Source organism: Dromaius novaehollandiae, chromosome 2, assembly GCF_036370855.1.
Source record: "Dromaius novaehollandiae isolate bDroNov1 chromosome 2, bDroNov1.hap1, whole genome shotgun sequence".
Taxonomy (NCBI): domain Eukaryota; kingdom Metazoa; phylum Chordata; class Aves; order Casuariiformes; family Dromaiidae; genus Dromaius; species Dromaius novaehollandiae.
In genome coordinates this window covers 32203257-32231031 of record NC_088099.1, presented here as the reverse complement: position 1 = coordinate 32231031, position 27775 = coordinate 32203257, and the positions used below count along the sequence as shown (strand labels likewise).

Genomic DNA, 27775 nt, shown 5'->3' with positions numbered 1-27775 from the left:
TTGGTTGAAAGGTGAGCAAACATTTATTTCAATGGAAATTATTTTCAACAGTCATTTCAAATCAATACAGTATTTGGAAGGGTCAAAAAAAAAGCTTTAAATACACTAACCTTAAGAATATCCTCAATTTTCACTTATTTTAAAATAACGCTATAGTACAAACTTTGTATTATAGTCCTATAATATAAAATTTCTTCTACAATTGAACCATAGCTTTCCTCGAATTCTCTCGTAAAGACTATCTAATCTGGGCATTCCATAGGTGATTACTATAATCACAACACTGCAACACCTGACCTGGAGTCAAAAATTGATGCGCTGGGTGGTAGTTTTTGTTATATTCAATGCAAAGATGTTTAAACACTGTAATAAAGAAAAGATAAATTGTATATACTTTTACAACATATTTGGGAATAGTATTCAATGCAGCTTCACACAATAGCTTAAAAGTGATTTCAATCTACATGCTCAGTAAACTGTTTCATTTAAAAGTTGGACAAATTTGAATTTATATCATACAAAAATATGTAAAATGAATAATCTATTTTTCACAGAAAAAATGTGATGTTCTTATCCAGTTTGAAATCTCTACTTCATATTGCAGCCATGACAAAATTTTAGATACATAATGAACACTTCTTTCAAAATTAACTTATTTTCCTGCACCATCATACTTCAAAACACATCTATGTATTAAACCTAAGTTTAACACTTGGATATGTAACAAGATCATTTTAAGATTGCTTAAATATTTATCTTAATGTCTGTTTTTCTGCTTATTACATAAAATCATCTCTTTTAAAACGTCTAAGGAAGTCTTCTATTAGTCTTTTTAAATGTTTTAAAATCATCACAATGCATCTGTTGTGATCTACCAAAAAATGGAACTCCAGCACAGCAGATTATAAAAAACAACAAACCAGTCCCCAAACTCCAAATCAAAATTTCTCCTATGCTCTTATGATCATGTTTTGCTTTCCGAAAACTGTTTCCTCTTCACTGTAGATAAAAAAAGGGGTATTAGTTTTATCTTTCAGTTCCTTAATTTTGATGTTTGTTTTTAAAGTGAAGAAGGTTTTCATTGTGATGTTTACCTATTCAATACACGTGCAGTTTTGAAGTTGGTTACACGGAACGTGTGAAACAGGAAATAAGCTGCCATCAGGATCAATGGGAACTGCCATCCAAATCTTTGTGTTGTATGCATGGCATAATGTATTCAAGGAATCCAAAGAACATCTCTTCTGTTTTGGTTCTCAGAGGTCAGCGAGTTTTATAATTATCTCCAAGCAATTTTCGCCATATCCTGTTAAGTTCTCTCTAAACAGCTGGGTGTGTTGCCATGCAGCTTCACCATCCCCTCCATTTAGGCTTGCTTCCAATGTAACTTCCGTTGCACCAGAAAAATCTGAATAGGAGCAAAGACTTTTATCTATTGGAGGAAAAAATAAACGAACAAGTAAACTTCTGCTCCAGAAAGCATCTAATGCTAGAATGCATGTTTAGGGGTAACTTGTAATGAACATTTATGGGTTTGCATTACAACCATTCAAATTCATCTATCACTCAGTGGTACAAAAAGAATCAGCTGCAAATTTTAAATACTATTTGTGTAGTGCTAATGCTCAGAGGACCCAGACAAGACTGAAGCCATCGCACATACAAACATCTATCCTTCCTGGTAAAAAACATAAACATCATCTATCCAGTCTGTGTTCTTGCTAACTATGCTCTGTGGCAGGTGTACCTGTATATATTAATAAAAGTGGGTTTTGGAACAGGTTTTTGGAGCAATTTTGATAAAATGCACAATATTCTCTTGAACTTGGTAAGAAAGATTTTGTAGGAAAAGTCAAAATGCATTTGCCTTTATTATTTTAGTATTTACACATCAGACTCTCTGGATAAGCTATTCTATTTGCAGTTGCACTTACACTACATGGCATGACTCATTTTTTTAAATTCCATACTTACCTCCTAACAGAGCAATTTCTGCTGTGGGGGAGTACACTCTCCACTTTATTCTTCCACTTTGAAATGTCTGACTGCTTGTCCTAATTGACATGTCATCTATTTTTAGACCAACTGACTTACACTCAAACTTCCAGCTGATAGAAGCAGAGGATGACCCCTCTTTTCGGGCTAAATAAACCTAAGTGGAAAAAAGACATAGTAACTCAAAAGGGCGACAATCAACTCACATCTAATTAATCAGCGTAACAAGGATATCAAATCTTAAGATAATACACTTTTATTTTCATAAACCCCCTGAAACAGCAAAACTGTATATAGTACAATTTTGTATACAATATCCTGCTGAATCCTTAAGTCTATTCTGTAGTTGGGTAGATGTACATGAATCACATCCCTTCACTAGGGAACACTGCAGAGTATTTCAACATGTTCTGTAAAGTTTGAGCCACAAAAATAACTAAATTTATTATTTTAAATAGGCAGAGTTGTTTTTTATATAAATCCACAGGGCCACACACTGCTTTTCATTTTGGTTACACAGTTTTTCAGCAGCAGCACAGATGAATCAGGCCACCAGGTATTTTGGATTCTTCAGATGTGGTAGCTGGTTGCACATCACTTTTCCTAGGACTTGGCATGCCTTGGTTAAACCATATCGTAGTACATGCTTGACATATATAACTCCTGTAATAACATTATTTAAGCTGTCAGAGATTTGCATAATTTAACAGAGTACTGATGCTGTTCTAAACTTCAGTTGGCTGCATAGTCAAGCACATAAGTTAATATTCATTAAAGAGTTACTATGATCCCTCATACATTTTTATAATAAGCTTTGATGGTACTTTTAAGTCTAGCATCCCTTATCAGCAAACCAAAATAACGGGCATTACAGCTTGAAGTGTCAAAACTGCCATGATCCTTCTGGAATCCTTAGTTAAGAAAACTGTTATCAAAATTCTGCTGTCATTTCCAAGCTTCTGATTAATGTCATACTAAATGGACTTCGATAGCTCTTTCGTTTTTAACCTGGACAGAACAACTCTGGTAAGATGATAATAAAATAGTAATATGTTTTACTAAAGATCCCACCCTAATATGGAAAATGTCATCCACAGACTATAGAACAGAATTTTAGTATTGTTATTCACCACGAATAAAAACGTTAATTCTTGTATTAAAGAAAGGTGGAAAAAAAACAAAGGTGAGGGATTTTACACTAAGCAATACCTGGGGAAATGTAACAATTTAATCTGCTTTCATGTGAGTATAATTCTGAGGTTCATGAAACTGCTAATCTCCACACAATTTTTTAAAGTATCTCAGCTAGTTCTAGCAAGAGATTTCCTTTGATCTGAATCTACTGAATTGCCGTATTTCTGTAATGAAGCTAAGAACACAGTATTTATTAGTATTTGGTTGAGATGCGTTAAACATAGGCTTTTAGGGATAAAAACTAACACACTGGCCCAGCTCATCTTTCATTACATTATCCAAGCATTTAATCAGAAAAACAAGTTTCCTTTTGTATCTCTTTGATTCTCCTCTACGTGTTACATGTGGCTAATCTTTTGCTAGTATTGCTGGAAAAAAGTCTGAATCCAGTAAATAAATAATAATAAAAAAAAACTCCAAACCCTCATTCGAATTCACTTCCATGGGAGGAACTCTTCTGGACAACAAGCTTTTAAAAATCCATGGATTTTAGATCTACAAGTTCTTGTCTCACCTATTGTGGTGTGATTGTTTTAGCCTGAATGATGTTTTTCTGGGTAGTCAGTCCCATTAAATTTGTGTTTTGTAGCTGTTTGGGTCTTATACCATAAAGGTGGGAGACATTTAATTATAGCAATGAAATACATAAATACAATGGAGATTACAACTATCAGGTTGGCTAAGAAGATGAGCAGATGCATGCTATCTGAAACATTTTGTTCAACGACGTTACAAAGACAGAAGACACAACGGATACTTCTTTTCTGTTACTCCTGGGCTAACACCTACAGTTACCTGTTATTGTGGCTTTTACAGGTAATTTCCTTTCCATTCATCACATACTAAATGATACATAAAATATTTTTATGAGGGCTCCTTTGGCTGGAAGGGTCCTTGGATAGCTGCTGAATCAAAACCCAAACCTGCACCTTCCAGATCCACTAGTCATCTTAAAAAAAGAAAGAAAACCCAAACCCCAAACAACCTCTCCCTCTGCCGCCTCCCAAAATACAAAAAAACCTCCCCCACAAAACTTCCTTTTAAAATCATATACATGCATTCTAAAAGATGCTATTCCTGTAGAACTAACATGTCTTAACCACAAGTCTGAGATATACCTGGATATGTAGCTCCTAATTTTTCAAGGCCATTCTCTTATCCTTTATCCAGAAAAATTGAAGTGCTGTTGAACAAAGCAGCTTCAAGGCCTCCCTGTTTTATCTGATTAGCAGAGCCAAGCAGAACAGCAGATTTCACTGCAATGACAATATGTTTCTTGCAAAAGCAAGGATGATTGATCATTGGAAGCTTGAAGTTATGATGTGCTGTCACAGTTTTAGCAGAACCTAGGGAATGGCTGTCCCTTATTCTGATTTTTTCTTACTTCTCTTTGCCCATTAGCCTACTCTGCTGTATTTTTATTTCATTCTCAAGTTTCTTCCTTTCTTCCTTCTTTTTATGGTAGAATAGCCTCTAAAAGCTATTCCCCCATAATGTCTTGCAAGTTAATTATTTATAGGCCCAGCACAGAAAACATTAGAAAAGAATTACATAGTTAGCTTTATTTTTCATTAACAGAAAGCACACCGTTGCTTAAGCTAATAGAATGTTTGGCCAGAGACTTTTCAGGCTAGTGAGATGACAGGGGAATGAAGCAGTAGTATGCTGTAGTCCCCGCCAGGAATGCTTAGTCTCGGAGTCAGTGGCTATTGCTGAGAAAGCTGTTTGCTAGTAAATGACCCTTTCCCATCTTACAGGCATCAATTCTCCTCTTCTTCGACTTGGAGCATATGATTCTTCTGCTGCTCACTGTCCTGACAGATGGAAAGGAGTCTGGGCAGGGTATCCAATAATCTGGATAACTGACAGCTTTTTGCCTTCTTGCAGATGGAACTATAATGTTGAGGATGAAAATTTCTTCCCTTGGCTGTGCATCAAAGAGATATGATACACCATAAAGCTATTCTCCAAGGCTGAAAAACCCTTTTAAACTTCTGTGCAAATATGTATTTCTTTTTAATAAAACAGTTTTGTGTGTTTGTCCAAAAGCATAAGAAGGAAGCCAGATTTTTAAATTTGGTGCTCCAGCAGGGATTTTAGCTATCTGCAGAAAATTTAGTCATTCCTTGCTGAAAGGCAAAGTAACTTTATTTCCAATTTCTTGGATCAACTGGCAATCTTATCTGAAGCTTAAGAGTAACAATTGCTCACTTAAACTAAATTTTATAAGCACTGAGAGAAGTTTTGATACCACATATGGGCAAGGATTTTCTACTTTATTGGAGTTGTTATACTTTTATGGTAGATTTTAGGCTTTTAGGAATTGTTACCCTTACCATTTTCCAATCTGTTTCAACCTTCCTCCAGATAGACTCTGCCTTCCAAACACCTGCTTCCCAGCCAGTTATTTTTTCATTATTATTGGAAATCCGTGTATAACTATCTTCTACTACATTGTAGGTCAGGTGGAACAGTTTAGATGTCTTCTCTTTTTCAGAGGGAATAAAAATTACTTCTTTTCTCTTCTGAAAAAGGCAAAAAACACAAGCATCTTAATTCCCTAATACATTTCAATAAGACTGTGTTACTTTTAATCAGCATGCCAAGAGTTCACAATTCAGTCTTGCCGCCAACTGAAAAGACCCTGATTTTTAAGACATGTCACTGATAAAAGCAAAACAAAAATTTTAAACTAGTTTTCTACAATAGACCTGAATCTTTTCCAGAAAGAAACAGACATAATTACATTTTATAAGTAAATTATTAACAAAATAACATAGAATTAGCAAATTTAAGGAAAGAGACTAACATGCTAGGAATAGAAAATTCACATGTTGAGTATATTTCTTGTACAAACAACAAGCAAATGGTTATTTTGAATATCAAATACAATTCTGTGACTTTCACGTATAAGTGCTTGTATACGACAATTTACAGAACAGCTTCAAAAAAGGCGAAGTACAAACTCCATAATTCCATAGTATTATACATATTTTTAAAGATTTGTCATTGTTGTTAGGAGATTCAGAAAAACAGAAATTAAATCTTCTAAACTATGGAGAGTTGAAATAAACTCTTAGTTTCTCAAACTTAAACAGTGCTGTCAAACCTACTAATTTCACCTAACCAGTCCTACTTGGGATTGTCAGTTATTCTACATGACAGGATCATGTCAAAATTGATGCACAAACTGGTGGGGTAAGTTACACCTTTGCATGCTGGCTCAAGCTAAATATGGCTGAGATTTTGGGAAACTGTATTGTAGCATAAAAGAATTAAAAATAAACCTGGCTTTCTGAAATACGCAGTAACTTTGATATGAAAATCAATTAATTTAATATTTAGGAAAAGGATTTACATGATTCCAATTGCTCCTACATTGTTTTATTAGCAAAACAGCTGGCTGAAAACTGCTTCTATACTTTAACCAACAGTAATTGACAATACAGACATATGTTATTAGAAGTTTTCCCCAAAGCATCCAACTATCTTAAAAGTTTCTAGTTCTGTTACACTGTACCTAGCTAAGAGGGGAAGAAAAAAAAAAAAAAAAAAAAATTCATTAACTTGTAAGTGCAGATCACACACTTTAGATCAGTGGTTCCCAAACATGTTTTGTATGCAAACATGCACCGCTGTGAATCCTCAAAAATTTCTTGTGAACCTCTACTGAATTAATTTCAATCTTCCACCTTATGTTTCTGGAAGCTTTACTGCTTAAACTGAATCGGTAAACCACCCACCACTGACTTATGAGCCACTATTCCTTTGCAGTGGGAACCTCTAATTAGCTACCTCTAACATGGCTGCCAGTTGAAATACCTCAGAGCCAATTTCACCTCTGGCTACTCGCCAAGCTGTTGAACCTGATGTCCTTCCACCAAATTCACCAGGTTTAGGGGTTTTAGGAGAAATGAACTCAACAAGCTCCACAATTGTCCTTTCCAGGAGCGCTCTTCTTCTGTTTTCTGACACAAATTGTTGTCTCTGAAAATATATTTAAGAAACAAACAAACAAAAAACATTCAGAGAAGTTTTATCTGTAGTTATGCTCTAGAGCGACACCAATGGGCAAAAAAATTAAAAAAAACAAACTAACATTAAAACATTTAATTGACAGTTAAAAACATTCATCTTATACCATAACTGCATGTTTACTCAACTGTGGTAAATGCTCCCTTTGTGAACTTTCACGCACTGTGTGGATTTCTTTCAGAGTAAGGTTTGTACTATACTTATAACATATTTGCTTGGATGAGAAAACACTTCCATAGCATATTTTATAATTATTCACGTGTATTCTGTACCTTAGCTGTTCCTGAGATTGTCTGGGGGAAAGAGAAAGCAAGCATAATTATTGGGTCAAAATTTTCTTCTCTAAGGTGAAATGATTTGGTTGGCAACAGTCTTGGTTTGGTGATTAAGTCCAAAGTTTCTGTTTGGATTCCTGAAGAGTTAATTCACAGTGACTGATTCTGTCATAAATAAACTACAACATTTGATTTCGCAGATGTCACAAAACTGAGTAAAATCACATCACCTACACTTCATGATAAATCACATGAACCTCAGTAGAAAAGAAAATTATATAGCACACTTTTTTTGGCCATATGACTAGAGGTAGGGGTCTTTTTTGATAAATGACTTCAAAAAATTCATTAATGGGTGGATTTTTGTCTCTATGATCTTCATGTCAAATATATACAGAGCTGGTACGTGAAGCTTTTAACCTTAACTGTGGACACATCTACTCAGGAATGGAAAGTTAAGTTCAGGGTTGGGTACATGTATGATGACATCTCCTCTTTTTTCTCCACTTTGGTGTTTGCCCAAGGCATGCACACTCAGCTCATTAGGATGGGATACATCAGGCCAACAGGTATCCCAATTATCTCAACAGCAGTCCTGAGCCCAGAAATTTTTTCTATTAGGGACCAGAAAACAGAGGCCTTTCAAATACCTGTTCCAGACAACAATATAGAACAGGATAAAGGAAAGTAGATATGGGGAAATTATGAAAAATAGCTCCAGCTGAACAAATCCCAGCTGCCAAGCTGTAACACAAGACGGTGGAAATATAGTTCTGTTGGCAATGATGGATAACCAGCAGCAACTCCAGAACTTCCTCATGAAACACCAGGCCACTGCCAGGCACTTGGGTATCAATATTTTTATTAGTATTTTTTTATTTAGTATTACAGATCTCAACCCAGCTCAGAGGAAGTTTGATATTGCTTACCCTAAGTTAGGAATTCCACTCTAAATTTTCTTCCTGACCACTTTGAAGGAGGAAAGCTCAGTGTAAGGGGTTACCACCACTGAGATTTGTGATGCCATACTGAGAACTCATTGCCCTTGCTCTGCAGCTGTCATAAATGCATATAAAAAAGTGGTCAAAAGAACAGTGCTTCTACACAAAAAGGATACTAAAGATACGTCTCTTTTACATGTGATACAAGAAGGTAGTGAATTCTTCAACTGCAAAGAGTACAAGTGTGCTAATTCTTGTCATTCCCCAGAGTAAGTTCTTGCACATAAACGCTAGCGGCATGCAAGACATGCATAATGCTCACACACTGCAGAGATCAACACTGTACGTGCTGGAAAAAACCATGACTTAAGTTCCTACAAAGGATGGTGTCAATAGCATTCATGTACTCAAATGAATTCCAAGAACTCCATCTTCAGCTGTCATGGCTCAAACTTCCTGCTTTTGCTTTTTCTTAAAATAAGGTATTGCCCCTGTACACATTTGCTCAGGCCCCACCTTTCTTCAGGGGAGAGGGGGAAGGGGAAGAATGATTGTGAACTGCAGCTTTAAAATCAGTTCTCCATCACACATTGCTTATGCTGTTCACATCTCCTGAAGGACTCCATGCTTCTGGGAGACTGATACCTTTGTTTAAACGGACTTGTCTTCTACTGCTGTAGAAGCAACAGATAATTTAAGTGTAGGAATCAATTATCAAACCATTACATTAACATGCATACTGGTTCACCTCTTATCAATAACCATGAGATAAGAGGAAAACTAGTCATTCAGGTTGGAATTAAGAGCTGACCTTACTGTTGCAAACCTCTTTATTATTTAATCATTCATAATTACTACCATAAAAGGGGGGCTGGAGCAGATCACAGATGAAAAATGTTCCCCTGCCCCACGATCTAATGAAAGCAGCAGAAAGTTCTTCACCCTCCCCCCCTCCCCCAATCTTTCTTTTAGAGAGGTATCTTGATTACAAGCAACACATAGTAGACTGGAGCCCTCTGTGCTCAGAGGGCTGTGATCAGCAACCCAAAGACCAGCTGGCAGAAGCTCCTGAATACCATATGGATATTCTTCAACAGCAGCTTCTTAAAGGGTCTCCAATTCCTATGGCAGTATCATCTCAGTATGAACTTGAGGAAATGTCCTTGGACTAGCAGTAGGACAGTAAGAAAGAAACTACACTGTGAGCAAGCTGATGGTAAATTGTCTGTAAGTCCCTGAAACCCAATTCCAACTCTATCAGGCAAAAGAAAAAGCAAGAGCAGCTACCTACATAGGTCAAATAAATTGACCCTGCCAAATGTATCCTGAACTGCAATTGGGCAAAAGAAAGCATGTGCACAAGGAGGAAGGGGACGTAAGTACCACTCAGTCTGCAGAAATTTGTTCCTCTGAAACAACATAAGAAAACAAAATTTGTTCTTTAAAAAGACCGAAAAAGGTGTTTTATTAGATCTGTAAGACAGCTTTAATAATACTGTGAAATCACAAATACCAGGTTTTCCATTCACTGGTGGGAGATAAAAGTATGCAAGAGAGAAGAAAGGGGTAGGCTTTTCCACACACAGAGAAAAGAAGAAATAAGAAATACAAGGGTGTTTGGGAAGCGCACACCTATCTTTCTTCCCTGTACTCATTTCTTTAATGAAATTTTGTTTTAAAACTTGACCAGAATGTCTGTTCTTTCTGTTCAAGAGGTGCTCATGTCAGCTCACGAGTTGCACAGTGCTCTAAAGAGAGGTGGGGAAAAGTAAGAAATAGATCGAGAGACAAATACACAGCACCATTCATTGCTGCCAGCTCAGAGTTTGAAGAGATGGTAATACACATTTTCACTGGAGTTCTCTAGACTTCTAAGTGAAACAGGGCATCACTCTATGGTGACATCATCAAGGGGTGTGGGTGTGGGTGTGGATGAGAGGGGGGGTAGGCAGACCAGCCCCTAGGTCAGGTGCATTTACCTTCCTGATTCCACCAATATCACCATAACTTTCCAAAAGAGCGCCCCCACCCCTCACAACCCATATACACACATTGCTCACGTTGCTGTGAAATAGCAGCCATCTCCAAGGCTCTCTTCCTAGGGCAGGCTGGATGAGGAGAAGAGTTCAGTATTGGAGGCTGCCAACTCCAGCGGACCCGAAGAAAGCTCCCTCAGATCAGTTTTGTAGACCAGTAGGACCTGCAACTCTGCATAAAGTGCCTGCACTGCTCAACTAGAATTTCTGATCCTTTGCCTCCTTTTAGTTTGCTACTCTGTAATCAACTTTCCCAGTGCGCCACTCTCTTCTGTGCAGCTCTTCAACTTATTACTGATAAAAGAAGGTTTGGGGTCAGGGGTTGAGATCACAACTCTAGCTCAGCTCTGCCCCCTCCTTTCAGCATGTGCCTACCTAGTCTCTGTAAGCCAGCAAGCCTCTAAAGAGGCATAGTCTATTTATTAACCCATTAGCTGCATACTGTCATAGGAACTAGAAGTTTCTATGCATAGAAATACATAGAAGAGCAGAAATCTTAGCCCTGGAAAGAAGTGAAGACAAAATGGAACCAGACAAACGGTTCAAAGTTTTATGGGATTTTAGTACATTCAAGGAAAAAAGTTCACCTGCCTGAAATACGGGATTAGAAAAAGCTTCTGTGAGCAGAGAGCTACAGAGTGCACTCAGGTTCTGTGCCTCTGGTAGACTATGACATACAGGTGAAACAGGCTCATGTTGTTTTGGGGACATCAGGCGTGAACAGGATATGTGGGTCCGAGCCAAAGCTCTACTGACAGTATCAGCACTTCTTGAGAGTGCTCAAAGCAGCCTGTGAATCATCACCCCTCACTTTCTACAGCTTGTAAAAAGTCACAGAAGACAAGTTAGTCCTGCATTTCCTACACCTACATATGTTACTGTTTTCAATTTATAGCATTCTTGATGTGGGCAATGCTTAGCTGCCTTCAAGGAGTTCGCACAATTACAAAGCACCTGTAGTTTACCCCATGTCTGTTAATGCACAAGAGCCATTAAGAATACTACAAAGTCATTATGTCTAAAAAGAGAAGTAGTAAAATTAGAAGATACAACTGGTTGTGTAAGAGACAGTATGTTAATCTTCTTGCATACCGCTATCTTATTTCACAGAAGTTCAGCACTGTGACTGATCCTTTATTTATTATTATTCATGTAAAATGAGACCTGTACAGTTAGCAATATTTTTACATTCCATAGCCCACGGACATTTCCATCAGGTTACAAAACACATTCCCTTGTTCAAAGACTTCACGTACTGGAAAAATACCTATTTTTCACTTAAACAAATCTGTTTAAGAAAAGCTACATACCGTTCTATTAAGTGCGTTAATTGTTTCTCGTAGCATAGCTTCACTGACCACTGTCCTTCGAGAGAGTACCTCTTCATGCTTACAGCTGTATCTCCAGGTGACATCAACAACCTCAAGCACAAGTTGAAGAAAATAAAGCAATCAAAAAATCCTATACGTATTACTTTCTTTAAAGAGGCTAGCTAATCAAATTTCCAGAATTATTTGAGGAAAAAAAAATTTACATAGACTATTTCACACTCATGCTTCAGGGCAAATTTGTTTGTACTAACGTAATTACTCCTACCTCATCTTTGGAGAAAGCAATTATGTAGGAGAGCTTCTTTCCCCACCCAGTTTCATAGAGAAGAGGTTTATCACAGACATTTTCACAGGGATCACAGTGAAGCCATCTTTTCTGAGATGCAGAATATACCTCAGTCCACACATGATCTATAAAATGAAGTCAAAGAGGAAACAAGGAATTATATAGGGATAGATTCTCTTTAACAGCCCAAAATACTGTAACTTTTCCTGATTTATTAGATGAAGGAACATATGAAAGAACATTTTCTGTTCATCTACATTCAGAGGAGTTATGGAAAGAGAACGCGCCGATCTTAGGATCGTGTTCCCTTAGACTCAACTAAGTATTGCATCATTCTGAAATCAGCCATCTAACCTTACTTGCATATTTCATCTCATCAAGCAAGAGTGGAAACTGAATTTATTTCTTTCATTAGACAAACCACAAAACCTTAGATGCTGTCTGCTGGCTATTATAACCTTAGAACCATAAAATATATAGCCTCACTTGCATATGTTTGTATGAGTATTAAGATGTTCTAGAATAACTGATACCTGTAATGTCCCAGACATATCTAGCTTCAAACCCTACAGCTCTGCAACACAGTGTAAAACAGTTAGCCCACTCGCCACAACGTCCACGTCTGGTTTCCAGAAGTTTCTCTGGATTATTATACCTGGGGGAGGGGGGGGGACAGGAGGGAAAGAACAGAAGAACAGAATAATGTCATTCATTACATATACTTTGTACAAATTAGCTTACCTTAACAGGGAATATATATTTTGCTTTTCAAAAAAAAATCTTTACATCATGATGTTCCTTGCGATGATCTGAACAGATTTCAGTCCACAGAAGACAGTGAGAATGATTGTTACACTGCACAAAACACATGTGAGCAGAATGCTACTTTGACTTCTCATATGCCTGTCACCAGTTTATGGCAGCACTGAAATTAATCCAATTTTTCAATTTTGAAAACTGACTTAAATCTCAGCTTAAAAAAAGACTTTTTGTAATCTGGTTCTTACAGTACTTAGCATGATCCATGAATTGGTATGCATTTTGTTGCTACAGAGTCAGCAGGAAAACGTATGTTACACACTGTAGTTTCTCAAAGTAAATTAATTTTCCTTAAAGTAAAAAAAGCTACCTATGTATGATGCCAATATTAAGGTATTTTGTTTTATTTAGAAGCTGTACTTTATCAAATTAACAGTCAAAAAAAAAAAAAAAAAAAAACAGACAAGCATTCAGAACAAAGCCACTTAAATGAAAGCAGTATTTTGTTTTTAAGAACTTCTGAACCTTATAAGGTGGTTGATGAACCATTAATCACTATCACATTACTTAAGATGACCTCTCTAGTCTTTCATCCAACAACTTCTCTCACTTGTTCACAGAACACACAAATGCAAAGCTGTCTCTTGAAAGAGAAGGAAAACAAAGCAGATCTTCATGTGCTCACCTTGGGAATCTATTACAGAACTGGCACTGGTTGCAGTAATGATTTTCCACTCGACTGACATTCCACCTTATATCATCATCAGTAGGTGACAGGTTATCTTTAGGCTCTGTCTGCCCACCACATCTGCTGCAAGGAAGATTATTTACCCAATGAAAAAAGTCATTCTTAAACCAGTTCAAAAGCTCCAACAGCAAGAAGTCCTCTTCATTCACATGTGCACCTGCAAAGTTAAACACACTGAAGTCAAATGGCATAATGACAATCTAGTTGAACTTTTTAGTACCTACAGAAATCACTGCATGAGGGCCATTCTAAGTATAAAATGAGACTTCTGATATACAATAAGGTTTCATATGTTGCCTAAAAGCACAAAAGACACCAAAGAATCTGAATTTTAAAGACTGGATAATGGCAAACTGTATTTTCAAAGAACAAAGACTCCACTCCAGAACACCGCAGCTAGAACAAAGATGAGGGATTGCTCAGAAAAACAATTTAGATGCACAGAGAAGCCTGGTGAAGATCCTCATGCGCTTTATATTCTTTCAGGACTATGGAAGAGATAGCATGTTAGTCATTTTTCTATTCTTACCTATTAAGCTAAGAATAACAATTGCTTTGACTTCATAATCTTAAAGGATGTTAAAACACACCCACCCCACCAGACACTAGCAGCAGTCTAGCCAACCAGGTGTAGTGTGAACAAACTTTCTATAGACAAAGGGTATGCACAGTACATTTTTTTCAGTAATTAAGCTTTATGAACAAAGTTAAATTTGTTTATAACGTCAGCAAACAGCCTCTTTGAATTCAGCTTACCCGAGCTAGACATAGGATATCTTATTTTCTTACTGTCTAGCCAATTCCCCCATCCTTGAACACCAGGCTCTTCCATTCCATTTTCCTGAGTTCAGGGCAGCTGTTTGAATCTTCTCACATACTGTTGCTATTCTACCATCTGAAAGTAATCCCTCTTTACCTAATTAACAAATTATAAAATCCAGCCTTCCAAACAAAGAGATCCATCCCCTCTATGTTCTAATTCCTCAGTTTTTAATTTAAATGTATATTCTGCTGGAATGCCCTGAGAGATCCTTCTCCTCAGATTCATAAACATTAAACTAAGTCTTCCCATCAGTTCCATCATTTAGACCATACTGTAATCAAATATTCACAACTGGTTATTTTACATACTATAGTTTGCTTGTAACCACATTTGTGGACGGGCCTGACTAAGGAATATGAAGATATAAGAAGAATTTATAAAACCCTGTTAAAGGAAGTTGCACTGAAATTGCATGATAGTTCCTCTTTCAGGATGGCAAAAAAAAAAAAAAAAACAAACCCTAGATGATGAAAATATGTTAGCTCAATTCAAATCTTCCTCTGGAGTTGAAGTAGTCTTGTCTGGTACAGAAGGCTCTTTGGGCTACTAACTCTGTTAAATGCACCACCAAGAACACAAAGAGAACGAGATGTTATCATCTCTTAATCAAAGCAAGAAAACCTGAGACTTCAGACTGACTTTTAATTGTAGTAAAATTTCTGTGGTAATGTATTATACATGAAAAATGCACTTGTGCTGAAGCATTTAGACAGCAATTATTGCTTATACAGTGGATACAATTGTGTATTTTACTTCAAACTTTCTGCTAGAAGACAATTTTTTCTTTCTACTGGATAACAGCATATAATAGAATCCATCTATGAAAGTATAATTGCTGTTACATGAATATTCTTCTCCTGGTTCATTTCATAATAGATCCTTCACAAAAACAGCATAGAAAGCATGACAGAAGTGATCTGTCTGAACAGGAAATTGGTGGTGGTAACATGCAGTTATTTTCAACTGGACAATCTTATTTTTTAATGGAAGGTGGTCAAGGGAAACAGTCAAAAACCTGTACTTTCATTCAAATGACCACAATTATATTAGCATGGTCTTTATGAGACAAAAAGCCTATGACACCTGTTAGGGGCCTACCTAAAAACCAGTAAGCGTCACCTAGCACCAAGCAGTTATTGCTGCAGTTAACAGTCTTAGAGGAGTACAGATGCACAAAGAAGCTGAAAGGGCCAATTAGGCATACATATCATACACAGTCCATTCTCAAATGAATGTTTCCGTAAGGCTTTTTAAAATGCTTTTAAGTTGCCACAGCCTAAGATAGGGCAGTTGGCCCTTCCATCCTTCCTTTTATTTATATCTAAATTAAGATCTGGAAGCCATTTTGAATAGATTAGCTTGACTGCTTGGGAAACAGCAGCACCTGGAACCACCATCCTCCTCCTTCCTTCCCCTTTAACATACACAGCAGAATTGGAAAAGAGGTTTTTTTGTTTGTTTGTTTGTTTGTTTGTTTTTAAGGCCGTTTAAGTATTTCTCATTTATTACTCCTAAGTCTCTTTTCCCTATTTCATAGTCCTAGACTGCTGAATGATAATGCTTTGTACTTGCTTATCCAAATTCCTACTTCTAAATAGAGCTTCACAAAAAGAGGAAAAATATTCAAAAATTCATTCTTAAAATCCCCATTTATGCCAAAACATTACCCATTAGTTTGTGGCTGTATATTACAAAGTCATTCATAAAACTGACAAGAAGAGCTTATTTTTGATTTGCAATCAACAGCACCCTCTAATATACAAGTCAAGTTAGCAGAATTGCTTCAATCAACCAAAAAACACTCTAAAGATTCACAATGAAAAGGATTTTTGTGCTTAAACACAGCCTTGAAAGCCCAGTTTTGAAGACATTTATCTTGTACACATAAAATTTCACTATATTGGTGAACCGAACACCTAAATCTGTGAGAGTTTAATTTAAAGACATTTCTATTTTCAACTCACAAAGACTTAGTACGTTCAAAAGAAGCCACAGATGACATTTATGCCTATGCATCACCTTAGGCTCCAAGAGGACCCTCCTGTGAGCAGATCTATTCATATAAACATTTGCAAGAATGGTGATTCTGGATACCAGCTTGTGCCCTGGAAAAGTCACTAGCAAAATCTCTGCAATAACATCATTCTAAAAATGAGAAACTGCACTGTGACAATTTCAGAACAGTAGCTATATAAGAAAAAAAGCTCCTCTCCATCTCCTTTTTGTTATGCTCTTCCTATTTAGAGTGAAATAACTGTAAATATTTACCCTATTTGTTTCCCTAGCATTGTTTGCAGCTGCTTTAGAAATCAGGAGTTCAAAATTTGTATATGAAAGCAGCAAAAAATGGATGGACAAGAATGAAATGTAAGTAACACAAGTTACTCGCAAAGGGAGCAAAGCAAAGGGAGAAAAGTAGAAAATTTGAAAATGAGTAAACACAAGAGACAGACAAGGTAGAAGGCAATTCAAATTTAGAGCCAGCATTTGGAACCTGCAGGCATATGGCTTAATTCACACCCCTAAAGCACAGTAGTCACATGCATCACACTTAAAAGTTTGACAGAGTATTTTTAGTTTCATACAAATTGTAACTTGATACCATTACCTTTATCCAGTACTGTAGCTTGTGCTAGCTTTTTCTGAGCCTTCCCTTTCAATTCTTGGAGGGGAATTGAAGCTAGTGCTTTCTGCTGAAGAGAAGGATTCTCATACACCAATACAAGATGTTCAAAGTTTGTTTGAAGTTTTTTCAAGATATTTGCAGCCTGCAAAAGGATTTTCAGTCACAAGATGATTTTTGAACTCTCACCTTGAACAGGAGAACCAAGCTCTCCTACCTTGGTTTGAGTCTGTCATAATCCCACACTCAGTTACATTATAAAATTCTTTACAGGAGAAATCTGTATTTGTAAAGATATCAACCAAAGCAGCAACCACCACCACCACCACTTTAACTGCAAATACTGCCTGCCATCTTTGAGCACTCTGAATGGTGTCTTGACTGAAAAGTGAACTGATCCAGTGAGAAATGAAAATGTTTTAACAGACACCTCTGATGACAACAGTTTTTACTTTTTTCTTTTTTAAATGACACCTTTTACCTGATATCTACAAAAAAACCCTGTCATTCATTTTCCTTTCCGGACACTGTTGCACCTCATGCCCTAGTTCCCAGAACTCTATTACTATCCCAGAACTCACTTATTTGTGAGCATGGCTTGTCTATTTCTATTTCCTTCTTTCAAAGATCAGCTCCAAAACTAATTTGAATATACAGTCCTGTGTCCATTTATCAACAGCATATTTCACTAGAGATCAGAGATAAGAACTTAGCTTTTTCAGTCAGTTTTTAGGCACTCAGCACCAACTATATGTTGCACTGAAAAAGTTACACCCACATTTACTGAAATAAGCTTAAGCCTCTAATAGTGGAGCAACAGCCAAACTATTTACTCACATTTAAAGGGGGGATAAGAAGGAAAGTGAAATAGGATTTTAAAATGAGTCAGGCATATTGTTTGGAGAAGCACGTGGTGCTGCCAAATCATCTTTTCCTCTACTGCTAGATCATGTTTCAGTCTTTAGTCTTGTTAATTACCATCTTTCCTTCATCACAGATGCCCTATCCTCCCAAGAGGCTAGCAGCAAATGTAACATAATATGCACATGAGAGAACCCTCCAGAAGATGCTTCTTTCAAAGCAGTGTTTAAATTGGGATTAATTATTTTGCTGCTGGACAGTACTACAGGACCAGTCCTTACTTTTCATAACTGCTGAAACAGGTCAGAACTGGTTTCACTCTTTCTGGAGCTCATCAGCTGTAGGTAACTGGTTTATCATCATAAACACAACTGTGCTCAGATTCACTTCAATGCAAGTTTGCAGAAGAGAAAATAGAGCAGGATTTGGGCAACAGGTATCTCCAATCCCACCAGACAACTTTAAATTAGATTGCAACAGGCTCTTAGCAGCTGAGTATGGCATAATTTTGCCAAACAAGTTAACAGTTAGGATTCTTGCATGCATTATATTCTATTATACATAACAGACAAATATATCTAGAACATCTAAAGACATGATCATGATCAGCTCAGCACAAGAGAGGAGGAAGTCGGAGGCTGCCAATGGTTTACAGATCTTCAAATTCTGTCAACTTCCTGGAAGACTGTTCAGAGATATCGTGCAGAATCCCCCAGATTCTTTGACAACTCAAACTTTCCCACAGGCAAACAATATCAGCATTACAGCAGTGCTCAATTCTGCGGTTTAATGGAAGCCGCTATATTCCAAGGCAGTCTAGGCACATATCTAGATGTATAGTGAACCCCACCACTGTAAATCTAAGTTTGGATACTTCTCCCATCCTCTAATCACCATATTGTCAAATGATCAGAATACATCCACCAGAGTAATGACTAGGCAGAGCTTTCCTTTCCCAAAAGGTCTTAAGAATTCCTTACAAAAACAAAGAGACGAAGACAGGCAAGATGATAATGATGGGCTTGTTCCCTAGAACAGTGCTGTGCTGATTAGGAATATTCCTATGCTGGCTCGAGCAATCCACTTTTCCTCACACTTACCAAGACTTCCATGAGTCACAGGGGTAACACACAGGCATGAAATAAAAATGCTTGCACTACAAGAACTGTCCAAATTTCTCTGACATTTGATAGCAGTGCATACAAAAATAATACAGCCATATCTCTTCAGAATATTCATTAGAGGGAAAAAAATAAGATACGCCCCACCCAAAAAAGCCTAGAATTGAAAACATCTAATCCTGTGCAAGCAAAATGGCCGAGTCACAGCCACAGTATATATTACAGACTTCCTTCTTATCAACCCAGACTAAACAGCCCAAACATCGATAGTTCAGAGAGCTAGCAGAACAATTCCCCAGAGATCAACCAAAACAGAGTTCTAAGAGTGCCACCTTTGCATTAGCTGTCTCCAACTGTAATAAGTTTAGTCCTACCACCCATGTTGTATGTCAGAAGCCTGGAAAAATACTAGTTGCAGAGAAATGGATCCACAGCCCTGATTGCTAGCAAGAGACAAGGCAAAATAACTACAAGTGAAAAGGGTTAACTTCAGAATACAGCAAGCATCAGCTTGAATTATGCAATGCAACATTTTTCTCACTCCAAGACCAGCACAACTTTTAAAGGTTTCAATATTAACCGCTATTACAGCAGCCACCCTAGAGGTTTCATAATCACTTCTAATCAGCCTGGCAGAAGCTGCCACAACAGTAAAAACCAACAAACCAACCAAAAGCAAACAAACTCGGTCTATTTTACAGGCAACCTGCCTGTAAACCATGGGTGGTGATGGGGCACCGAGCTCTCTTGCTCCAAAAGAGGTCACTTGAATCTATGTTATACCATTTTTCTTTCACTGATCCTAGGTAGGTACAAGGAAGAAATATTCATTCATGGTTCAGCATCCAACAATAAGCTGATAACATCAATTTAAAAAGGCACAGACTCTGCTGGAAGATCTACAAAAATGAGCTTTTAGAAGAATTCATCTTGCACCAACTTATGTAAGACCAGTGTGACAATGGCTGAAAGGGAGAAGACTCTTTAGAGAGTTAAACCTAAGCATGCTTCAACCTCCTATCGAAAGGCATAACTCCATTTTTCAAAGTAGCATAAAGTGTTAGAGCTTTTCCCCATCAGGCCAGGTAATATCAGATGAAAGATGACCTCTGCCTCTCTGTCTTCACAGCAGACTTTACCTCAACATCTTGGACAATGACACAGCCAAAGTAACTATACACTTGTCCCTGCTTGGCTAAATTACTCTCACAGTAGCTGCACACAAATTAAGAGAGCCTTCATAGGCTACACATACAGTGCACGATGCACGAACTGAGACTTCAAGAATCAAACACATTAGGCTTATCTCTGGTTCTTTTGTTGGCTCCCAGACAGATTCCAAGAGTAGTTCACAGCCTTAGTTTTAGCTTTCTAGAAATTAACTTGGCCAGTCACAGCTACATTAAAACCAAAATTTTGCTACTGAACTGTTACACTGTTTTTTCCTCATTGTGACAGCAAGATCAAAGCCCAGCACACCAGGCATGAATGCTGAGAGATCAGTTTTGCTGAGGAAATTCCCCAACAAGCAAATGTTAGATCTGTCAACAAGACAAACCTGAACCGACTTATTCCACACTTTTTCAGAATCAGAAGTAAAGCCACAGGATACAAACACAGTCTGGACACAATGACTCTTGGAACTTCTGATTGTAGATATACATCTTCATGAAGCTCTTCATGAACAATCAAGCCGTGCCCTGACTTACAGCAGGCAGCTGTGCAGGCATGTTGAACCTGTAAAAACCACTAGCTGGTTCTCTGTGTCATACTCCATTTCATGATGTGGAGGTGTCTTTGAAACAAAAGCTTGCCTAAACCTTCAAAGACTGCAATGACAGCTGCCTGATAAATACTAATCTCCTCTGAAGATTCCCTTAAGGGCAGCATTTCCCACTTAATTGACTTCTAGAAGTTCAAATTGCCTTGAATCTCAGACAACAAAAATCTCTTGCTAATATTGTATTTATGGCACATTTGATGTTTCAGTTGGACGAAGACTGAACAAAACATTCAAAAACTTCAGAAGTCAATGCAGGGGGAAAAAAAACCCCACTTTCCTCTAGTCTAACCTCCTGCTCAAATTGGGGTTAGCTATGAGGTCAGATCAAGTTGCTCAGGCCTTTCTCTAGTTGGGTCTTGAAAACTTCTGAGTCTGGAGACTGTACAATCTCTCCAAGTAACCTGTTCCAATGCTTGACTGTTCTTCAATGTTTATATTCAAGACTAGTGCTCCTACAAAAGTTTTAAAGTTATAATTACCATTTCAAGAGATCGTGCAGGTGATGTTTCTAGTTGCTGATGGGCAGGGGCAAGAAGAGAGTCAGCAGGTCTTGAAGCCTGACGTGCAACTGCTTGAGTGCTGGCTACAGTTTCAGAAGATCCTGATCTGTTGATATCATTTGACTCATTCAGTCTGCTACTTCTCTCCCCAGCAATTAAATCTCTGATTTTACGTAACTGATCAATTGATGCTTCCTTAGGGAAAACCAGATGAGTTTCTCCCTGAAATTTAGAAAAGTTAATTCAGCAATTAAAGCAAGTCTAAGATACTGAGTGATTTTTATCTATTGTATCAGCTATATCATTTACTGGAAGCTAGCATGCCCAGGCCTAGCAGGATTCAGCCTCCAGATTAGGTCTGTCACAGCTACTAGATCAAGAAACCACAGTCAGTTTGGGGAAAGAACACTTGTAATAACATGCCTTTGTTAAAAACTTATTTTGCAGAGCCACATATGGACACCATAGTTATGGCTTGGCAGAGAAAGAAAGAGCAACAAATGAACAGCACATGCTCAATGTACATAGTACAGCAGTAGTACACCAGATTAGGCAATACAGGAGGGTTAGCTAATGTTGGGAGAGGTAGTCCCTAGAACTGCATCTCCTTCCAATTCTTTTCTATGTTGATATCCTTTAGGTTTTATGAGTCTTCAGATGGGAAATGTTATCCTTATTTGTACTTGTACCCAGTTTGTTTTCTGGATTCCTATTTTTCCATTACAACATGATCTATTATGCTGCAATCACAAGTAATCCTGACAGAAGCAAAGTGACTGTGCACTTAACATGATGAAAAATGTTACTAAGAACATGAATATACTGAAAGATTCATACTTTAAGAGTTTCTAATGCTTCAACACTTCTATTTATTAAATGGAATAATTTGTTTATGTATTACTTCAGTACTTTTAATAACCACAAGACTAAATGGAACGCATCAACCCAGCAGAAGAATCCTTATTTTCTATTTGAAAAAGTCAGCTTAAAAAGCAGAGACAAAAGCAGCAACACTTTTAGATCATGCTGTTGAAGAGAAGTTTGTTAGCTCTAATCTCAGCTGGCATGATACCCACAGGAATAAGCCAGTATACTCTCAATGATCTGCGAGAAGTCAGATCAGCAGTTAACACTGCATTTAAAATGACCCATATTATTGCTGCTCGAGTGCTTCATCACCTACATAGACTACCTCTTGACTAAGGCACGTCATTAAAAGTCACCTCCTGAACCTCCGCATGGGAATAAATCCAGCCACCCCACAGACCACTTTGCAGTCACTGTTTCTTTCAGCACACATTTACTTGTTGTAAAATCGGGGCAACTACACTAGTTAACTTCACCAGAACAGAAGGCAGATGCTTCACAACAGTTGGGCCTGAGGAACAGAATGAATGCACTCACACAGAAGCGTGACATGAAATAGACAAGTTAAAGCAAGAGCAGAGCAAGAGCTTTGCACCATTAAAGCAAGAGTTCATTTTTCACCTCAGCTCCTGTAACTACAGAGGCTGCTTCTACCGCAAGATGCTTTGGCAATTCCCAAGTACTACCAAGACATGGACCATTTTAGCAGGCAAGGTAGTCTTTGAAATCCATCTTTCTGACTGCAACCAAAAGAAGATTCACTCAAAGCTATTTTGGAATATAGTTTCATAACAATTTTAATTGGGTACAAAAGCCCTGCCCTCCCAAAACAGGCTGTTGCCCTCCACTTCTGTCATGACAGCACTAGTACCTGTGCAGCCGCATTGTGAATTGGATAAAAATTAATCCCCCCAAACAACAAAAGCAATGTTTTTCAATCAGATCAGTTCCCTTATCTAACTTACTACAGGGCCACATAAGCCCTACTGGTGGTGGGAACAAGCAATCACAGGCAGCATAAGGGCAGGATCATTTCTTTAAAGGACAGTTTCCATACACAAGTTTACAATACAGGAACTACAGCCTGAGGGTTCCGTTTAATTTAATGGAATGTCCACCTAATAGCCAACTGCTACTAAAACAGGGGGTTCCCACCACTTCCTTTGTGCCAGGATGGATACATGGATACCTGACCATGAAGCGAATTAGCAGGTGACCAAAAAATAAAACAAACACCCCCCCCCCCAATGCACAAATACACCACACACACAAGAACAATCTCATCACAGATCAGTTAGCTTTAGCTGCACCAGAATGATTTCTGAAGTAGCCTCACTCAACTTTGCTGTTGGTCAACTGTAGATATTTGCAAACAAAGACTGAAGGAAAATTGAAAACAACTGGCCAAAAATCTAGTGCCTTGCAAGTGAGAAAAAATGAAGAAAGTTCAGTTTTAAATTTTAGTGGGTAAAACTAATGAAGACATCAGAAATAACTAGCTTATACTCACCTCTTGAAACCCCATTTCAAATAAACATTCAACTGCTCCTCTGACAGGCAACAGCCTAGTAGAAAATGCTGGATTTCCAATCCGAATTAATCTGTATTTTTCTTCATAAGGATATCTGAATAAGTTAAAAATTTTAATTATGTTTGCATATTAAGTAAACACTAAAAAGTTTGTTAACTACTATGCAGCATTAGTAATTCATAAAAGCCAGAAAAAAGTTTACTTTCATTTATACCATGCAGGCTGAGCTGTACCAAATGATAGGAATCCATAGAGAATCACATACACTATCACCTTCCCTCAGTCCTTGGGGCAGGTAGAAAGGATGAATAGAACCATTCAGGCTAAATTAGCACAAGTATGTACACAAACCAATCTTAAGTGGCCAACAGCTCTAAATTTAGTTTTGCGGAAAATTAGAACTACCCTGAGATAGCCAGCAATGTTGTATGCAGCAAAGTTCTGTTTGGATGACAGTTAGTTGTACTTGGGACTTATATCTCAGCAAAGACCAGCCTCTTGGATGGGGATGAGCAGTCAGCCAAATATGTGTTAACTTTGTTTCTGAAATGCACGGAACCAACCAAGCCCAATGGGCTCAGGCAGTACCTACAGAAATCAAGGTACATAATACTCAACCAAGTGATGAGGTTATGATTAAGGTACACAGCAGAAAAAACAAACTTGAACCAAAATGAGAGGGACCCCATATTGGTATTATTAACCTCTTATTTTGCTGTAAAGGTCACGGGGAAGGATCACTGGATCCATCATTCCCATGTCAAGAAATTACCACCTTCCCAGGAGAGCAGGACCTCTACCCTGGAAGATAAAGCCATTCCAGTTCCCAAAAATCTGAGGGAATTCCCAGTACGCGCTGCACTTGTTTCCTTTCCAGGGCCATGTGGACACGTGAGTCACTGGTTGCTTGGCTGAGCCAACCATCTCAGCGCGTAAACAAAAGACATTGCCCTCATTGATGTCTTCATCCCCTTACAGTAGTGCCCTCCTCCCAAATGCTGCTCTAAGGGGGGAAGGATTAAGATTTCACTAACATGGGTGGCTCTGGGTGACATGTAATAGTTGTGGTCCCTGTGACCCTCATTGGTGTAACCAGTATTACTGAGGCCAGCAGATAAATAATTCTCAAGGTTGAAGTTGGGGGAGTGCAACTAGGCCAGCTGCAGCAGGACATATTAACTGGTGTTGTTCCTGCTCAGTACATCAACCCTGGGCTACAGAGGCTAGAATATGTGCATTATTGGCTAACTAATCACTCTATTCAAATTATTAAAATAATTAAGCTGCTAATAGGCTTACTTACTATTGGGATGGCCCACTCCAAATTATCCATAACAGAACCTGAGATTATGCTAAAATTAAAACTAAAATCCACTCAAGCCCCAGAACATGGTTGCACCTAAAGAGGTAGCTCAAACCCTAATCTACCAAGTAACACAAGATCATACCCTAGAGGGTGAGTGGACAAGTAATCTGTTCATCAGTCGGGGACTCTCCTCATGACTGAGCAGCCTATAAGGTTCCCTTATTAAGATAGTCTTACCAGTAACAATCATTCTGTTATTGGCATGTTGTGTTTACTACCTGTGTACGTGATGGCTTACAAAATACGTTACTGTGTTCTATACAAGGATACCAGAGAATGCTTGAACAGGAACAATTTTAAGAGGGCAGGGATGCCCACAAAAACACAAAAGGAGGGCCTGTTGGATATAATAGCATTTGCTTAGCACTAGCAGATAAATTTACTGAAGCCTAAGGCCACACATGGCTGCACTTTTCCCAAACTTGTTTGAGCCAGTTCCAACAAGGAGAGAACAAGGAGATAAGAAAGTAACAAAACAGCAAAAACAGCATCAACAATGATCAGCAAGTACCATAACTCCGGAAACCAACCAGGAGCGAAAAAGCTACTATTTGTGGAGCAATCATTGGTACAACAAATAGGAAAATGGACAAAAAAACTTAACCCATAGGGGTATTAATACTCAGGGAATTTTCCATTTAGGGGTCCCTTGGAGGAGGCACACAGCTTGAATATTAATAAAATCATCTTATAAAAAATAATTTTTTATCTTTTGGATGAAGTGGAAACCTAGAGTTGAACCCTGTTAAGGACACTGGATTGAACAGTTTTCCTGACAAGACAGAAGATGAAATATACCTAAAACTTAAGTTTTGACATTAAACACTGAAGGGCATGAGTTAAAAGTTGGTTCCAAATTTTAGTTTACAACTTAAGTACGTGAATACATATTTTGCAGTTTTAGTGAGTAGGGCCTAACCTGCAGTGACAGTTAAAGTCAACTTCAAGACCGCCTTATAGCACTAATTAAACTCCTCCCTCAGCCTGATGATGGATGGTCTTAGGCCCACTACAGAAATGATGTTAAACTTTCTGGTACATGGGTAAAACTTATGTCCATCTCTTGGCTTCCTGAAGATTTCAAAGTTCCCCTTTCCTCTTTCAACTTTTCTGAATGTTTTTCTTCTCTTATCTCTTTGTTTAAAAACAGCCAGCGCAGGACCCATTGTTCTCTATGCCTCTACTTCACCCAGCTCAGTTTTTGCATATGGCTGACTCACCAGATACAGACATAGAGAGGCAACTCATACAGCTTGAGCTGCCTGAAAACAGTATCAAGGTCAACCATACATATTAGTATGCCCATTCCCTAGAGATCACATCTTGCAAAAATACAAACAGAATTAATTCTCAGTACTGGTCTTAGTGAGTCAGAGAATAAGAGGAAGGTAACTGAAGAATCAAGTTATGTCTTCAGTGCGACTATTTAAGTCATATTTGTATACACATTTGTATTTAGGTGCTCGAATGCTTGCAGAATCAGGGCTAATGCACGCTTATATGTATGACACCAAACAAGCCCTTAGAATCAACTAATTAACAACAAAAATAAGAAAAACAATATACACTTAAAAATAAGATACTTTTTCTTGTGTAAGTATTGACTAAAGAAATAGGATGTCCTTGAACTCTGATATTAGGTAACAAAAGTGAATCACATCTAATGAATGGCAGGTATAGTCTCATCTTTGAAATGGCTCTGTCTATAACCCCATAAATAAGTTACTACATAGTAATTATTTAAAGTAAACCACTTCTAAATCTTTATTTGTAACACAACAAGAATTAATAAATTCACAGGTTGACTCTATTTTCTTAAATATACACAAGCCAGAAGGCTTGACTGGCAACGCTACAGAGCACCTGCGAGTCCCGCAGGCTCGAGGGAGACGTGCTGTAACGCCCAACTCCCGCCCCGCCGCCCCGTATCGGTGGGTACCTCACCGCGCCGCGCCGCTCCGCCGAGGCTGCAACTCACAGCCAGGAGCCGGGGCTTCGCCGCACGGCGGGACCCCCGCCGACCCCGCTGCCGAGGGGCACTCGCAGCCGTTCTCCTCAGCACCTCGCTCAGGCGTTTTCGAGCCACCACCCGCGCTCCGTGAGGGGCGGGCGAAGACACGAGCGCCGCGGGGGCTGCAAGCGGCAGCTCTGCCGAGCGGGAGGGGCGGCCAACGCCCTCGGCGCAGCCGTTGGCGGACCGCGCGCCAGGGGAGTGGGGGCGGTTGCTACCGCCCCGCCGCGAGCCGCTGCGGGCGCCCAGCCGCCGTGCCCGGCCCCGCTCACCGGAGGATGTTGTCCGCGTAGGTGAGCAGCAGCCGCGAGGCCTCCAGGAAGATCTCCCGGGCGTTCTGGCACAGCTCGCTCACGGCGGGGGAAGCCGGCGAGGAAGAAAGGCCCACGGCAGCCGCCATCGCGCCACGCACCAGCCGCGCCAGGCAGGGCCCCGAGCGCCTAGCAGGCCGCCGGGAGCGAGGCGTAAAGCGCACGCGCAGTACGAGCGGCGAGGCCAATGCCCTTAGCACCTGCTCTGCGGGTGGAAGGGGGAGGCCTTAAAGGCGCCGAGGCGAGGTGGCGCTTTGTGCCCGCTGTGCCTGCGCGTTTGCCTTCCCCGAGCCGCCGCGTGAGAGGCCCGTGGCCGAGCCGCAGCCCTGTGCTGGTGCCTCCCCTTCGGCGCGGGGGTGCCCGGCTGGCGCGCTGCGA

General features: G+C 38.9%; 1 protein-coding gene across 4 annotated transcripts; it reads right to left on the bottom strand.

Moving 5' to 3' along the window:
- Positions 1–27591, bottom strand: NGLY1 (N-glycanase 1). Of its 4 annotated transcripts, none has more exons than XM_026101155.2 (12): positions 27359–27591; positions 23689–23803; positions 21291–21533; positions 17032–17191; positions 13538–13757; positions 12627–12748; positions 12073–12218; positions 11787–11897; positions 6985–7176; positions 5526–5714; positions 1975–2152; positions 1–1432 (listed from the first exon to the last, which is right to left on the bottom strand). In XM_026101155.2, the coding sequence occupies exons 1-12, from the start codon at positions 27484–27486 to the stop codon at positions 1257–1259; spliced, it is 1980 nt and encodes a 659-aa protein (XP_025956940.2). In that variant the 5' UTR covers positions 27487–27591; the 3' UTR covers positions 1–1256. The 4 variants fall into 4 exon arrangements, with proteins under 4 accessions (XP_025956940.2, XP_064362230.1, XP_025956941.2 ...); XM_064506160.1 differs by having other exon boundaries at positions 1–1408; XM_026101156.2 differs by having other exon boundaries at positions 7012–7176; positions 27359–27590.
- Positions 27592–27775: the final 184 nt, after the last annotated feature.

Coding starts and splice junctions, on each gene's coding strand:
- NGLY1 (XM_026101155.2), bottom strand. CDS start 27,486: ATGGCGGCTGCCGTGGGCCTTTCTTCCTCGCCGGCTTCCCCCGCCGTG. Junction 23,804..27,358: donor TACGCGGACAACATCCTCCG/GTGAGCGGGGCC, acceptor TAACTTATTCAG/ATATCCTTATGAAGAAAAAT. Junction 17,192..21,290: donor CTGCACGATCTCTTGAAATG/GTAATTATAACT, acceptor ATCCTTTTGCAG/GCTGCAAATATCTTGAAAAA.